The 16,349-nt window shown below is 42.3% G+C and overlaps 1 protein-coding gene across 3 annotated transcripts in view; it reads right to left on the bottom strand.

Moving 5' to 3' along the window:
* The window catches only part of TRPM4 (transient receptor potential cation channel subfamily M member 4), an 86,964-nt gene that overhangs the window by 56,088 nt on the left and 14,527 nt on the right, over nt 1-16,349 (bottom strand). The window contains exons 2-4 of one of the 3 annotated variants that reach the window (XM_077259720.1): nt 9,696-9,781; nt 6,864-7,041; nt 1,535-1,715 (exon numbers count right to left, since the gene is read on the bottom strand). In XM_077259720.1, the coding sequence (XP_077115835.1) occupies nt 1,535-1,715; nt 6,864-7,041; nt 9,696-9,781 (445 nt within the window). Of the gene's footprint in view, nt 1-257; nt 380-1,534; nt 1,716-4,933; nt 4,985-6,863; nt 7,042-9,695; nt 9,782-16,349 lie in introns of those variants that run through there. The other 2 variants (XM_077259722.1, XM_077259723.1) reach the window with 2 other exon arrangements.

Here is a 16,349-nt window from a genome sequence, read left to right as displayed (position 1 = left end):
GCAAACAGATTGTGCACTGTGAAGGGGCAAAAAGACCTTATCGGTAGGATGGTCCAAAAATTATCACTGTGTATGCTTAGGTCAACTTTTGGGTAAATAAACAGCAAAATTACATTCCTTATTAGGGGCTATAAAGAATACTGAAAACAGGGAGGGTAATAGTAGAAATGACAGATGAAGGTGGAAGCGAGTGTGCAGGGGGGAAAGATCTGAAGGAGGAGGATTGGGATGTTATGGATGAAAGAACAGGAAGAGACCTGCAAATCAAAGAGGCGGTTGGTGCACCCGGGAGAAGGACCGGTTGGTGCACCTGGGAGAAGGAACGGTTGGTGCACCCGAGAGAAGGAACGGTTGGTGCACCCGGGAGAAGGAACGGTTGGTGCACCCGGGAGAAGGAACGGTTGGTGCACCCGGGAGAAGGAACGGTTGGTGCACCCGGGAGAAGGAATGGTTAGTGCACCCGGGAGAAGGAACGGTTGGTGCACCCGGGAGAAGGAACGGTTGGTGCACCCGGGAGAAGGACCGGTTGGTGCACCCGGGAGAAGGACCGGTTGGTGCACCCGGGAGAAGGACCGGTTGGTGCACCCGGGAGAAGGACCGGTTGGTAACAGTGGGAAAAGGTCTTATTGCTGGTAAATGCAGAAGAGGGACAGAAATATGGTCTTCATAAAGGAGTTGTCTACATAGTCAGAAAAGTCCCCCAAAATAAGGTGATGACAGGGTCAAATCACCTCTGGAACAACAAGAAACTGCTGTAACCCACAATAAAACCTGGAATAAAGTTTTTACTTTTCTGCAGCGGCATCCCGGGGGGGGGGGGAAATTACATTGAGCCCATCTAACTCAATGGGCTGTCAATGCACATGAATGATAGGCCCTCCATCATTGCATAGTTCTCTTTGTAATGGATTGAGGTTGTGTTGGATGGACTTCCTTCACATATCATAGATCAACATTTTCATTTTTCATAGTTCTACAACAAATCCAGTACTTACAGTAATTAATGAATGGCACATGCCCACTATAACATGCAGGTTATCAGAAGACAACATCTAGTTAGGTTTCCTGGAAACACTTCAAGATGGGAGAAGTACCATTAACAGTTTATAGGCATCCTCCCCTGAACAATGACAAGAGAAGAAAAAAACTGAAAAAAAATGAAAAAGAAAAAGAAGAAAAAAGAAAAAAGAAAAACAGACGACAAAAATAAGGAAAAATGGTGGGAAGAAAAAAAGCAAAGAAAATAAAGAGGTATAGATTTAAAAAATATAAATAAAAATAATCTGTATAGAATAGAAAAGGCACATGGGAAAAAGGAAAAAGGATAGAACGAAACAATAGATAGGACGACAGCCGGGTCCCCTGACTCATGCCACAGAGCAACGCTTGGCTTAAGCAGAAAAGGGAAACCCCATTACATATGAGACTGTTGGCCAATCTCCCCAATATCGGTGGGCTTATCAGACGTTAGTTTAATGTAAATAGGGGGGGCTATCGAATCATTATTCCCATGTAATACTCGTTAGCCTCGGACCTGTGCTTTGCGCTGCCTTGACCAATCCCTTCCTCAGAATATCCTTTAGCCAGGTCATCATTTTGAAGTCTCCATCTCCTCCCACGACAGACACCACCAGGTTTGGTGGTGGGATCTTCCAATTATGAGTAATAAGGTTGTATACAATAGAGGGGTCGGTCTCATTCGATAAGCGAATAAACTGTAAAAAAATAAATAAATACGAAAGATTAAAGTAAATTTCTAAAATGCAATAATAAAGGAGTCCAATGTAAAAAAAACCCATGAATTATTTCTTATTATAGAGCTGTAACAATGAGCGGTGTCACAGTATATTTTTTTTTTAGTTTTTAAAATATTGCCATCTGGAAACCATCAAGAAGCAGATTAATTTGGTACATTTTTAATGCTATTTTATTTCAATTTTTTTACGTCTACCTAACATAAGGTTGTTTGAAGGATTAAAATTGTTTTTTTACAATTAAAAAAAAATAAAAAAATTAGAAATACTCACCCTTAATCCCCCACAGCTCCTGTTCTGACTCTTAGGCTCATTTAGATGGGCTGATTATTGGGAACAAAAGTTTTTCAGATGACTGAATCATTCATGCTGTCATTAAAGGGATATTCCCATCTCTATAAATTGATATTGTTGGATTGTGCTTGTAAATACAAGCACTTTTGCAATTTACTGCTCATTAAAATTTGGAGCCGCTCTTGAGATGTTGACATTTTTCTTTTGTATACAACTTGTTGCCTAGGAGACCGACCACCGCTGCTGTATAGCTTGTAAGCACTGCGCTGAAAACGGCCTGGATTAGGAGGCAACAGAGCGCTCCTTTGATCCTGGCCAAAAACTGGCAGCGGTGGTCAGCCTCCACAGCAACAAGCTGTAAACAAGTGTTACTTAAAATCTCAAGAACAGCTCAACATTTTAATAAAACAGAAAAGTGCAAAATGTTTTATATTGTAAGTACTATCTGACAAAAACCTACGCACGAAGATGGGAATAACCCTTTAAAGTCAAAGTTCTGTGCAGCACATTGTCTTGTGTAAACAGGTGACATGCTGCCGATAATGATGACATTCTATGCACAAAGAATGATCATGTAAATGATTGTTATGTGCATATCAAATTCTGGTCAGTCAGTCTAAACAGACCTTTAAACAACTGCCGATTGGCTTGAGTCCACTGCCATCAGCTAATTATACTGCACACAAACGTCTAAGGAGAGACTAATGCAGCGCCCCAGGGTCCTGGTCGTTGCAGTAATGTCATTTTCCTCTAGGGGAGAGTGATGTTACGTTTGGAGGCAAAGAAGGACAACTGCATCCAGGTATCACAAACATGCAACACACTTCGCACTCCAGGCCGCCAGGGGGAGCTCTTGCTCCTATTTATTAGGTCACTCCCCACATAGGTAAAACTGGTCGCCTGTAGGGAAAGTTAGTTAGTTGCTGGCTGAGCTCAGCTCAGTTAGTTGGTCCCTGACAGGGGTGGGATCCTGTCAGAGAACGAAGGAGAAAGTACACGGAGCTGTGCATGCCCTCAGAGCTGCAGCTCCCAGAAAGAGACACACAGAAGCAGAACTGTATTGCAGCGAGCGTGAAGGAAGTCGTAGCAAAGGAGTGGATACCAGAAGGGGACCAGCCCTACACAGGCTGCCTCCTTCTGAGACGCAGAATCCCGGTAGCTGGAACACTGAGGGAGTAAAGACCTTTATGCTTTGCTCCAGAGACTGGCAGGACAGCTAATTGCAAGTTACCTGTCCGCCCTACACCCAGGAGGCACGGTGGCAACCCATGGAGGCGGGGGCGTGCTAGAGTCCCTATAAACTACCTCAAACCACCAGTCATATGGGTTTCTCCTATCCTATATGGGAGACAGAGAGAAAAGACATTACATCTGTGAGGACCTTATGAGAAGCCATAGGCAGTAAGGGACTACAATACCACGGAGCTAGAGGAAGGCTACTGATTTCCACCTGGACAAGGGGACTCTGGACTTGCCTCCAAACCGGCCGGACTCTGCTTGCCCTGTGGTCTGTACCCTGGACTGTGGATGCTGAAGTCTTCAGTAAAGGTGAAGAGACTGCAACCTTGTGTCCTCGTTCTTCTCTGCGCCTCTCACCATCCACCATCTACACACCGGGAAGCCCTGGGGATACACTTCACCTGTGGGAAGGTATGCTATCTAGCTGTCATAACATCACCCCAGTGGACCCCTTAAAGCAGCGTCAGTCACCCTGACCGAATACCACAGGTGGCGTCACGAACATTCCCCTTAAAGACCTTTCCCCTTTTACACGGACGTCCCCGGGGCCACGGACCGGGTCACCCAACGTGACATCCCCCTGTGAACTGAAGGACCTGGTACAGAGAACCCCACGGCCCCATGGGGGCGCTCCATTAACAAGAGTAACAGAACTAACAGTACTATTTCTATACAGTATCAATATTTTTTTCCTATAATTACACCAAGAGTAAAAATGCAAATTAGTTAAAAGGGGTTTTCATATGTATGCTGTTCAGGAAACGATCTTTTCTGATGCTGCTAGCAGAGGCAATGTTACCTCTGCAGCAGCAGCAAAAGACTGAAACTAGCTAAATCCAGCGGAGAACGAAAGGTAAATTGAAAAGTTGCTTTTTTAATTCTTTGCAATTTTATCTTTTTAGCAAGATGACATCCAACAAGGACAATGGATTTCCCATCTAACATTTCACTGCAAGCACTGTTGATGTTCAAAATGCTGCAGGTGACATGAGGGGCGAAACCATGGCATTGCATGATGTGCGACTTTAGTAGAGGATTTTGGAAGTGAAAGCCAAAATGATGTTTGCAGAAATGTATGAGTAATGTATACTCTGACACCGAGGCATTTGCATAGTGTCCTTTCACAAAACCCACAACTGTACAGAGGAGCATCTACTTGTTGCCCAGACATGGAGCCCGACCAGCGACCTGCTTTGAATGGCGAATGCTGAATAAACAACGTGTGACAAGACTAAATATAGCTGACAATGAAGAGAGGGAAGAACAGCTTCTGCTCCCAACGTGAAAAATGAAAGGTTTACTGGAGAAAAAAAGCTTCAGCAAAAAATCAACATTTAAATCAATTTATAAAAGTAGCAGTATATATAAAAGTATTGCAGCATTCACAAAAATACGGTTTTCTAGAGAGTGCATAGATGACAAGATTACAAAATAGGCATTGGGCTGACTGCGTCCATTTCACTTCACTCCTGAGGTTTTCTCAGGTTTTGCTGGGAATGTGCAAACAATCAGTTAATACATCTACCCTTTTAATGCCTAAAACTTAATCAGTAAATGATTGTATTCACCATAAACCTCTTCCCGACATATTCTGTATCACTACATCACATGTTGGGTCCCCCTCTGATACAGGCTCCGGAGCTAACCTTGCATCTTTCCCAATAGGGCCCCCTGGGTTGCATCCACGGAGTAGCTGCTGGCCGGTGGAGTGGTCTGACAGAGAAGGGTTGCTTAAAGTTGGCTAAAAACCAGAGAAATCAGAAAGCAAAATCAAATAAAAACAATCCAAGGACAACAACAGAATATCACACAGGATCTGGGCAGCAGAGGAAAAAGGGAGAGAACCAGGGTCAGGTATAACTGGCAACTGGAGCCTAGGGATTTATAGAGTGTGAGCCTTGCCAAGACTCACAGAAGGAAGTTAATGAGATAACCATGTGAGAACAAAAGTAGTGAGTACTGAACTTCCTCCAAAGGAAGGGAGAGTGAAACGGTGGCTGATTGGCTGCGGGAATCATGTGACATCATAAGCACCAGGAGACCCAGCACTAACATTGTTGGAATGACGCCATCACCGGAGGGGAGAACAGGCTGTTATAATACTGTATGAGGGATATACAGTAATGGAGATGGGGGTTCTCTGAAAAGTGGACAATCCCTTTAACAGAATTTTAGAGGTGGCGTATAACACCATACTTGTGTCAGTCTAGCTTTTACCTAGGACGGAGGAACTTAAATGTCCCATTCTACATCAAGGCATTGCGGCGATGACCTTGTAACAAAGCAAAACACATTAATGCCAAGTTTTTAAAAATGCTCTCAATGCAATAAGTCTATGGGACCAATCACATACATGTATAAATATCTATCAGCCGATCTTTACCTTTAATAGGGGGTTGTCCATGATGTATTAAATAATAAATTAACCATTACACCTATTGAACCCATTACCACATCTCCGGGAGTTCCCACCGGTTCTACATATCCAGCATCACTGGACCACTGCAGATAATCACTGGACTAGCGTTGGTTTGTCAACAGAGGTCAGTGATTGGCTGCAGCAGTCATGTGAATGATGGACATAAGGTCAGCACTACACAACCAGTGAGACTGGATCGGAAGAGAACCGAATAAACCATCAATGATTATTTTATCATTTCAACATATTTCCTGTTCATAGACAATTTTCACTAAACTATGGATATCACCTTTAATCCTTTTAAAGGGAATGTTTCAGCAAGTTTTTGCAACATGATGTAGGGGGAAGAGACACGGATTCCAGCTATTTGTCACTTACTGAGCTGTATGTCGCTATTTCAATAAAATCGGGGTTTTATCAGCTGGAGATTATCAGTACAGGACTAGGTGTCTCGTGCCTCCTAGTCCAACCATGCCCCATCCCTGATTGGCAGCTTTCTGTGTACACTATATATTGACAGAAAGCTGCCAATCAGTGGTGTGGGCGGAGTTATACAGGGCTCAGCATTCTGAACTCTGCTGCATCAAAGTGTCAGCTAGCAGCCTAGTAAGTGACACTCCACTGGAATCAGGGTCTCTGCTCTCCGGTTACATAGCAAAAATCTACTGACAGATTCCCTTTAATCTGAGTAGGGCTTGTGGGCGTAATCCCATGGGCGGCTTTATAAACATTCTTGGCTTCTTTTCTAATGGGAAGACAAAGAGTTGAGACTCTCTGTAGACCACTTTTTCTACTAATTTTTATTTAATTGGTTCTTGGATTTCACTTTTTTTTTTACTATAATGGAACCACTCTGCCACAGGATGTGCATGTTTCCAAACATCAGTGTTGACAATTTAGTGAAGCTTTAGTTGCCTCCCAGGAAGGCTGTGATCCCACCCACGAGGAACAATCTGCAGGTGAGGTCTGTATAACCCATGGTCCACTTTGGTTCAAGACAACAAAAATTGGAGAAAAATCGTACAGTTGGCCTGTATGGACATGCCTGATATTACGGCTCAGTCACAGGGCACAGGGGCACTACAGAGTCCATGGGAAGGACACCACTTTTAGTTGTTACTGACATGATGATAGAAACCTGTTATCCACAGTCTCACCTTGCTGAGCTTCTTCCCGGCGCCTACAAACTCAATCTCTCCATAGGCATCGGTGGGCTCTTCGGTCGTGTGCTCCGCTGAGTTCCAGGTGCTCACAATGGCTGCTCCAAAATTGTCTTCCATGGCCACAGACCCATGATTTTGCTTGGGCAGTCCACACTGGCAGAACGGGCCCGGTCTGAACGACAGAACAAACATTTTAGGGCTAAAAAAAACATATTTACAATTTGATTTCATAAAAACTTTTGCACGATTTGTCTTCTATAGCCTGTGCTGTACTATCTATTGCTGGCTGCCAGAAAGAGTTAACCGAGACTCTGTCAGCGAGCTCCTTTTGCAGGAGAGTTTATCTCGGCTCCTTTCAGATGATTTATGACCACACAACAGGTAAGTGGGCAGAAAGAAAAAAAAAAAAACTGTAAAAGTCAAATAATGCAACGTTTTTAATAAAATCAAGTTACAAAGATGATTTGTAGTCCAAAATCTATGCATAAAAAAAAATCAAAACGATTAATATATGATCGAAGGTGAAACTAAGGTCGTTGCGCCCCAATACAAAAATCTATAATAGGGCCACCCCTAATCATGTGCCATCTTTATGACTGGTGTCTTAACACAGCAGGAGGGCCACTGGGTCCTTTAAGGAGCCAGATGTGACCTACCCCCTTAAAAATTATGCCCAAATATGAGATGTTGATCTGATATAGTTGAATAGATATAACTTTGGGCTCCCACTATGCAGGATACTCATTTGTGTGGGATTTTGGTCTAGGGTAGAACTGTGGGATATAGAGGTTGTCATGCTCCTGGATCCGATCACTTATACATGACAGCCCTTGAGTGTTCTGTGGTCGGTTTCGCTTTCTGCAGTGTGACAGCAGACACCTTTTCTCTGGGTGTTTGGGTTCTGGTATTCTGGCTGCAGTCTGTTTAGTATAACAAGTGTTTTCATTTGTCTGCCCATCACCTTTTGGGTGCAGCTTTACATTGTTTCCCTTGCAGGGGTTTCCTGCTGCTGATAGACTTATTTGGATTTTCTGACATCTGTCTGTGAGTCTGAAATTCCAGCTAAGGATTTTCACCTTGCTGTTTCTTTGCACCCCTCTTCTGTTTATCTTTAGTAACTAGGCGGTATATTTGTTAACAGTTCTTGCTTTATTCTTTGTTTGGTATCTTATTATTCACTTTACTCACTCTGGAATCTTTTCTTTGTTCTGCACACTTCTCCTCCTGTAGGTAATTCACACTCTGCCATGCCCTACAGTTCTTTAGGAGGAATGTGGAGCAACTCGACAGCCTTTTAGGCAGTTTAGGTCCCAATTGCGATCTCCAAGTCTGTGGTTAGGCCTTTATCTGCACCCCCAGGGACTGCAGTGAGATTCTCTAGTCTGTACACTAAGCGTGCAGTTTTTTTTAGTGCATAACCCATCTTCCTGAGTGAGTTGCTATATGGGCATAACAGGGACTAGATAAATAAGCTTTTAGGTTTTAGAAAAGGAGACCCCTATAAAAATATAAATTCTAGGCCATTTTTTGGCTATTAAATAGCATTACTTTTCCACCTCCTACTGGTGGTGTGCAGCTTCCATTTTTTGCCTTCTATATGGGGACTTGCTATAACCTGAGATTAACCTTTATGACAATTTTCTTGCCTTGTTACATATTTTTACAATCCACCGAACTTTTTATAAGTTACTTTTTACAAGTTTATTGCAAAAGTTTTCACACTTCTCTTTTGTCCAGTGGTTTTAAAAAAAATTATAGAGTCTTATACAAATAGTTCTTCTATTGTATAACCTTGAATAAGTAGTAAGTGGAAATATTTGTAGAATGTTCACATTTTGATGACACAGACGAGCCGTGCTACTTCTTATCTCTTTCTACGACAGCAGTTTTTCACATACCACTTTTACAGAATTGCGCTCTCCTCTGCCAGCTACTCTCTGGCTTAAATGCAGAGTTCCTCGTCTATTTATGAAGAGGTTCTTCAGCAGCAACGACAGAGCAGAGAGCCATAGATCAGCCAGAGGTTGTCACGCAGCACGCAGAGGACTGACATCAGCTCATCAATCTGCCTGCGCCATGCCACAGACTGCAGAAAATGCTCCAAAGAATGAACACAAACAATTGTGTAAAAATTACTCGCTGTTCATATGTTCCGGCACGTCTTAACTGCTGCAGGTTTCTAAAACACCAAAAAGAAAAAAAGAAGCGACTTCCATTTTTCTGGCGTTTTCTGTGCGGAAAACAGTTTCAAAAGATGCCCATTTTTTTAGCATTTTGCTTAAAAATCTGCTAGTGTTTTTTTTTTTTTTTATCATTCAGTGGAGTGAAAAAAAAAGAAAAAAAGGATAAGGACAGTGAAAAAAAAAAAAGAAAAAAAAAAAAAATAGATGTCACATAAACCACAGGATAACTCTGAAAACAAAGCGTCAGTGGCCAAAACCATCTGAAAAACACTCAAGAAAAAAACAAACAAAATTGAGGCACAAGGGGTTCTATCTAAATATATGAGGCACAAAGGGGGTCAATATTTCAATGTGGAGGAACAAGGGGGTCACTATTTCAATGTGGAGGCAAAAAAAGGGGGTCACTATTTCAACGTCGAGGCTCAAGGGGGTCACTATTTCAACGTCGAGGCACAAAGAGGTCCTTTATTAATACCTAGAAACTTCTCTGGTCAATTTTTGGGATTGTGCGGACCCCAAGTTATCACTTACTTTGGAGACCGGTTATCACCTGCGTTTAGGACATTACCCCTTTGATCTGTGCGAGGCTATGTATACCCCATTACAGCAGTAAACACATAATACACAACACAAAAAGGCAAACCTGTAAGAATTAATGTACAGGCCAGGTCTGTTGTCCTCTATATATGTGGTACATGTTTTCTTTTTGAATAATTTGGGGATCCAGCTCTGTAGATAAAAGAAAAAAAAACAGCAGAAATTAGATTTTGCTAATTCAGTTATATATTTTATGATGGTATTAGGAAAATAAAGTCAAGTTCACAGGCTGATTAAATAATAAAATGGATAATGTGCTAGATGTGCAGAAAAGGAGGAGAACTTATCAGGAACCTAAGTCAAAGGTTGCAGCCTCCCGTGTCCATCAATGTGAGTCACCCGTTTGATGAAGAGGTGTGACGGGTCGCGGCACTGACATTCAGGAGCCTCACCCTTTTCGTAAACAGTTTCACATTTTACGGCAAAAAACCGGATTCTTTGTAAACATTAATTCCAAAGAGCTTGTAAAATAATAGATCCTGCACCACGTCCTGATCCATCACCCCTCCCCATATATTCTCTACAGAGCGAAGAACTACTGTATGTGAAGGGCTGAAGTGCACAGACAATATAGGGGAAGGGGCCATCAGAACCCTTCTGATCCAGTGGTCTGTGACCTGAAGGCTTCCACTCGCACTTTGTTAATTAGTCCTGCTTTATTTTGTGATTTTTAGATGGGAGAGAGATGGTGCATAGATGGAGTTATTGGTGCACAAATTGACAAATTCATGAGAGCCCACCAGCCATGACAAGGCAAAAAGATTGCCTTGTTGTGGCTGGTGAGTTCTCTTAAAATAAAAGTAGAGCACAAATTGGCCAAATCATAGGTATATTCTATATAGCGGTAATACAGTTTATATAGATCAGAAATAAAGTGATATATGCAAGAATGGGAGGGTAACTGGGGCAAGGTGTCAAGGAGCTACTTTGCCTTGGCACTTAGATAATGGACTATGCCAGCCAACTGAACTTTTGCTCAGGGTGAAGGAAAGCATTAATAATGATAGAGTAACAGAAGGTGCCAAGTTGTAAATGACACATGGTATATACATATACTGTATACACACCTTAAACTGTATGTTGTGGATACAGTGCAGTACACACACACACACACACACAAACAATAGGGCAGGATTACTCTGGGAATGCCCATGATGAAATAGTCACTTGTGCCAAGACACCTGAATGCAGCAATGCCACAATCTTCTGGCAGCTATTAGTACAGGGCTGGAAGTACAAAGGCCGAAAATAAGATATTTAGGATTATTTCCAGTCTGTGAGTAAACGCTTGCAGGACTGGTTTTCCAGCTTTCCGTTGTGCTTAGTCACTGATCTGGGGAATACATGACTAATCCTCTGGGGGTATGGACCGATTCCTACTCTCACACAATTAACCGCATCCCTGGAAAGCAACGTGGTGATCACCCTGGAGACAAAGCACTGGTGAAGAACATACTGTAATAACAGTAATGTACACTGAAAGGGTACGCCTGTATAGGATAATCCAGAAGATCCAATTTCGATGCATTTGTTATAGGGTGTAGTGTGGCTAAGACCACCACCATCAAAATAAAAAAAAAAAAAAAAAAAAGTAAGCTGCATTGCAAGTGTTAAATATCCCTACAGCACCCCCGCAGGTGAGGTAAAGTATTACACAGAACACGTGTGACAAGGGATCATATAAAAATGCAGTTTTTTATTGGGATCCTCTAAAGCCTTACACCCATGGGTGTTGGTTGAGAATAGGATGCATGGAGATTGCAACATTCTGATGGGCACCCGTATAGTGACGGGAAGGAAAAAGAAAACATAATGGAGCCACTGCTCACGTTGACAAATAAGGGATTTCAGCATTTATGCACATTGCCTAATAAAAGGGCAGCATGGTGGCTCAGTGGTCCTGGGTTCAAATCCCACCAAAAACAACATCTGCAAGGTCTTTGTATGTTCTCCCCATGAGTTTCCTCCAGGTTCTTCAGTTTCCTCCCACACTCCAAAGACATCTTGATAAGGAATCTAGATTGTGAGCCCCAAAGGGGACAACGATGATGATGTCTGTGGAATTAATGGTGCTATATAAGTAAATAAAATATGGCTAAAATTTGACTTGAGCCCCAAGGACTTATGCTTGACAAGAAGATTTCCCCTTTACCTAAGAAAACCTCTCCCGTCCTAACCCTACTCCACGAGGTATAAGGTCACCAACTGCCCGGATTTGAATTCAAACTCAACAGTTCGAATTTCAAAACTTCAAACGGTCATTAACGGCTGCCGTAACCTGACAGTTATTATTTATTATTATAGCGCCATTTATTCCATGGCGCTTTACATGTGGGGAGGGGTGTACATAATAAAAACAAGTACAATAATCTTAAACAATACAAGTCACAACTGGTACAGTAGGAGAGAGGACCCTGCCCGCGAGGGCTCACAATCTACAAATCAGTAAGAATAGTTTTAATGGATCGATGTAAAAGTTATATAATAAAAACATATAAACAAACAATACATAAATGTAAAGCCTCATGGAGCATTATAAGTCTCACCCAGAGGGACCATAAACACAGTTCTCACCAGCTTTCCTACTACTGTTCAGGTATTACTAGGCAGCACTTTAATATACCGTGTTCCAACGGGTTACTCTAGATTCCAAAATAAGCATCTGCAAATCAATTGAATGAACCAGCCTCTGCTCAAGAACTAAATAAAACCCAACCACCTATCTAGGGCAGCTATTGCCAGCTGAAAAAGAAAAAAAAAAAAAAGGGGGGGGGTAGACATCCTTCTTTGATATGTGCCTCACTATTCAACCCAGCACCTGATGAAGGTTTTTACAGGCGAAACACATTGTGAAATTTTTTTTTTAATTGTTATTTTAAATTTGTTCCATTTTATTAGTATGTGAATACATTTTGGTTTTTTTACACTCAGTGTTGGATCGAAATTACAGCAAATACAAAAACATTAATAAGTTTGCTGGATTTTTTTTTCTACATTTCAAAATGCAAATTGGGATTCCTCCTACAAATGGAAGCACCTTCAGATCTCCATTTCCCTGCATAACCAAGCAACCTATCCACGTGCTCCCACATAATGGACAAACCCTTTATCATCTATCCACAGGATTGGAGATCATGTACTGATAAATGGGGGTCCGACTGCTGAGACCCGCCTTGCTCGGCAGTATGAGGAATTTTAATTTCTGAAGGGGTACTTTTGTGCCCATTTGAAAATGGGGCAACAAGTTGGATGGCCTTGCCATTCAATCTCTATAGGGGTTGCTGGAAAAAGCCAAGCGCAGAACTCGACAGCCCCATAGTGAACAAATGAAGCGGAGATCAAACATGCGCAGTACGGCCGCTCCAGTCTAACAGGGATAAATGTTCACCATTCTGCCAATTAGTGTGGGGCACAGAACTCTACCCTTCACAGATCAACAAGTCCTGTAGAGAATAATGCAATCAGAATTTATACATGCGGAGATGGAATCTGCAAAAGTCTACTTTCCGTGATTTAACCCTTTATTTTAACAGCTAGAGCCACAAAATTTTACACACACACGACTAACATTAGTAGTCAGGAATATGTAAAAAAATAAAGGATATGAAATTGTTTACTGTATGTAAACCATGTCTCATATAATGTCGGGTTTGTGAAGGAGATAGGAAAAGCCGGCAATTGAATTACCGGCTTTTCTGCTATCTAGCGCTGAATATATATTAGAAAATATATATATATATATATATATATATATATATATATATATATATATATATATATTTTTTTTTTTTTTTTTCTATGTGTAAGTGCAGCGCCCCAGAGTCCTGGTCGTTGCAGTACTGACGCTCTGCCACTAAGGGGAGTGATGGTACGTCTGATGGCACTTAAGGAGTTCACCTGACCAGGTATCACAGTCACACTTTACACTTCACATTCTGGCCACCAGGGGGAGCAAAGGGTTCTATGTATTAGGCCACTCCTCACAATCTGGTAAAACTGGGGGCTGGATAGGAAGTTAGTCAGAAGCTGACTGGGTTGGATCCAGGCAACATCCTGTGGCAGAGGGTGTTGCAGGGGAAGATTCAGGGGGGTCTCTGTCAGGGGTGGGATCCTGACAGTGGCCTAGCGAACAGAACAGAACGTTACGGAGCCGCGCCTGCACCCGTTGCGGCGGCATCCTAAGAAAGGAAACAAAGCGAGGTTTATTGTGGAGAAGTGAGAAACGAGATTGCAGCAAAAAGGAGATAAAGCCAGTAGGTTGGCTGTCTCACCTAAATCACCTAATAAGACATAGGGGGCAATTGTGGTAGAGGGGCGACGCTAGGGTCCCGGAAGAACTCCAGGCCTACCCGTCATACGGGTGCGTCCTATCCATATCATCTGGGGGACGGAGAAGAACATCAGAATAGATACGAGTTGTGAGAGAAGAACATCAGAAACAGACACAACAGTTGTGAGGACTATCCCGTGGTGCTCAGCAGCTCAGCTACAACACACAGGCGCTAGAAGGTAGGCACTGATTTCCACCTGCAAAGGAAACTCTGGATGTGCCTTTGGACCGGCCGGTCTCAGACAGCCCTGTTAACCGTACTCTGGATCCTGAAGCCTTCAGTAAAGAGGTAAAGAGACTGCAACCCTGTGTCCTCGTTATTCATCGCGACCTACACCACGCACCATCATCTCATCTTTCATTGGACGCCCCTTAGCAGGGTCACGGACCGGGTCTAGCCACCGTGACAACCCCAGGACCGAGACTGAGAGGCCCGGTACCGAGTACCCCGCGGCCCTGCGTCTGGGGGCGCTCCATATATATCTATTCTATTCTAACCAGTCAGTGTTATTTTACTGTACACCGCACTGAATTGCCGACTCTTCAAAGAACACGGGTGCAAAAAAAATGGTTCGAGTGCTGTGCAATTTTTTTCTCGCATCCATTGACTTTCATTGGTGAGTCTCGTCCGAGAATCGCAGCAATACGGAGCATGCTGCGATTTTTTTCTCAGTCCGATTTCAGCTGAGAAAAAAAAATTAAAAAAAAATCGCAGATGAGATGTCATCCATTGAATAACATTGGTCCGAGTGCAATCCGATTTTTTATCTGATTGCACTCGTCCGTTTTTCTCTCAAGTGTAAATGAACCCGTATCTGAAGAATTGAAGGGAGGGGTCCTCACTGCAGATAGGTGAGGAATTCTTCAAAGAAAAAATTCAACAAGTCTCTGCCTGACATGTAACTAACACTAAGGAGCTCCCGTACCTCAGATTCTCCCACCCAAAGCCACAAGAGAAATAGGCGTATGTACTGCCGTGGTCTGTAATAATAAAAAATACAAACAGTCAAGTAGTTGTAACCAGGGTGTATATATATATGTATATGTAAATTATGAGCCCTCGCAGGCAGGATCCCTTGTCCTTCTGTACCAGTCGGGGGACTCGTTTTATTCAAGATTATTGTACTTGTTTTTTGCTATGTGTGTTATATATATATATATATATATATATATATATACATACATATACATACACACACCCGGGTATGCTCACTGCTTTGATGAGCTCATGTGGGTAGTGTTTTTGGGATGTGCTCGGCCCTTGAGAAGTTTAGGAAATCACCAACTTACAGGATATCTAGATATTGGCGTCACGTGTCTTATGATTTTACATTTGTATAGAGATCACAAGTGACATAGATAGCATTATGCATTGGACGTTATTAAGTTAGAGGAGTTCTCACAGCCCTACAGTGATGAGAGCGAGTATATTCTATTCGTTCCTTCACTATGACTCCAATAATCTATATCCCATAAGTATAAGATCAACGCAAAACCTCAATATTCATATCTGGACACTGGAGACAAAAAGTTTGATGACAGGAAGCCTTATCCATGGGAAAGCGTATTACCCTTCCTCCAAATAAACAATGCCAGACAGATGGACCAGGGAATGGTGCTGTCTTTGCCACGGAGAGAAATCACAATATATGGATGAGCAGCTTTTAGTGGAGGGGATCCAGAGTAGGGGATCCCGCTCTCTGACATTTGTATTACCAAGGCATTTGGAGAAGAAGGGTTGTCTTATTTGGATAATTTCATCACTGGGCTCTGGACTCCGTTATTTATTAATAAATTAATAAAGAACACCCTGTGTCATATTGATTATTACTCCTTATCACAGCAATATAAGTCTTCAAGGACTGGAACCATAGGAGAGACTCATACTATTACATGGATGAGCAGCTATCACCCAGGTCAAGTCATATTCCTCTGCTGAAAATAAGTTTTAAATTTTTTTAATCAAAGCAATGACTAAAGCCATCATGTTACTCTTCCATGAAGGGATCTGTATTATCTTGCAAAATTAAAGGACATTTGTGAAGAATATGGGATATATAATTTCATGCCAATTGGCTGTATCATCTCCGGTCTGAGATTACAGACCTCCTTCAAAAGCGTAAAATTGAGACAGGACACCTGGCTTAGCAGGTGGTCCAGCTTCAACAGCTTTAATTTAAAAAGCTCATACCCTTAGAAGTAGCTGATACCAAAGTGTTTTGGATGAATCCCTGCTCGTCAGCTCTCACTCGCTGACCCTATTATGCCCCAAGTATAGATGCCAAATATAAGCTTGGTCCATTAACAGGATTATATCTAACGAGGAACTGATGGCAGTCCTACTGGGCTGGCATCGATCTGTTTCATTTG

The sequence above is a fragment of the Ranitomeya variabilis genome, chromosome 4 (assembly GCF_051348905.1).
Source record: "Ranitomeya variabilis isolate aRanVar5 chromosome 4, aRanVar5.hap1, whole genome shotgun sequence".
NCBI lineage: Eukaryota > Metazoa > Chordata > Amphibia > Anura > Dendrobatidae > Ranitomeya > Ranitomeya variabilis.
Note: the sequence above shows the minus strand (reverse complement) of the source record. Positions and strands in the feature narration are given on the sequence as shown.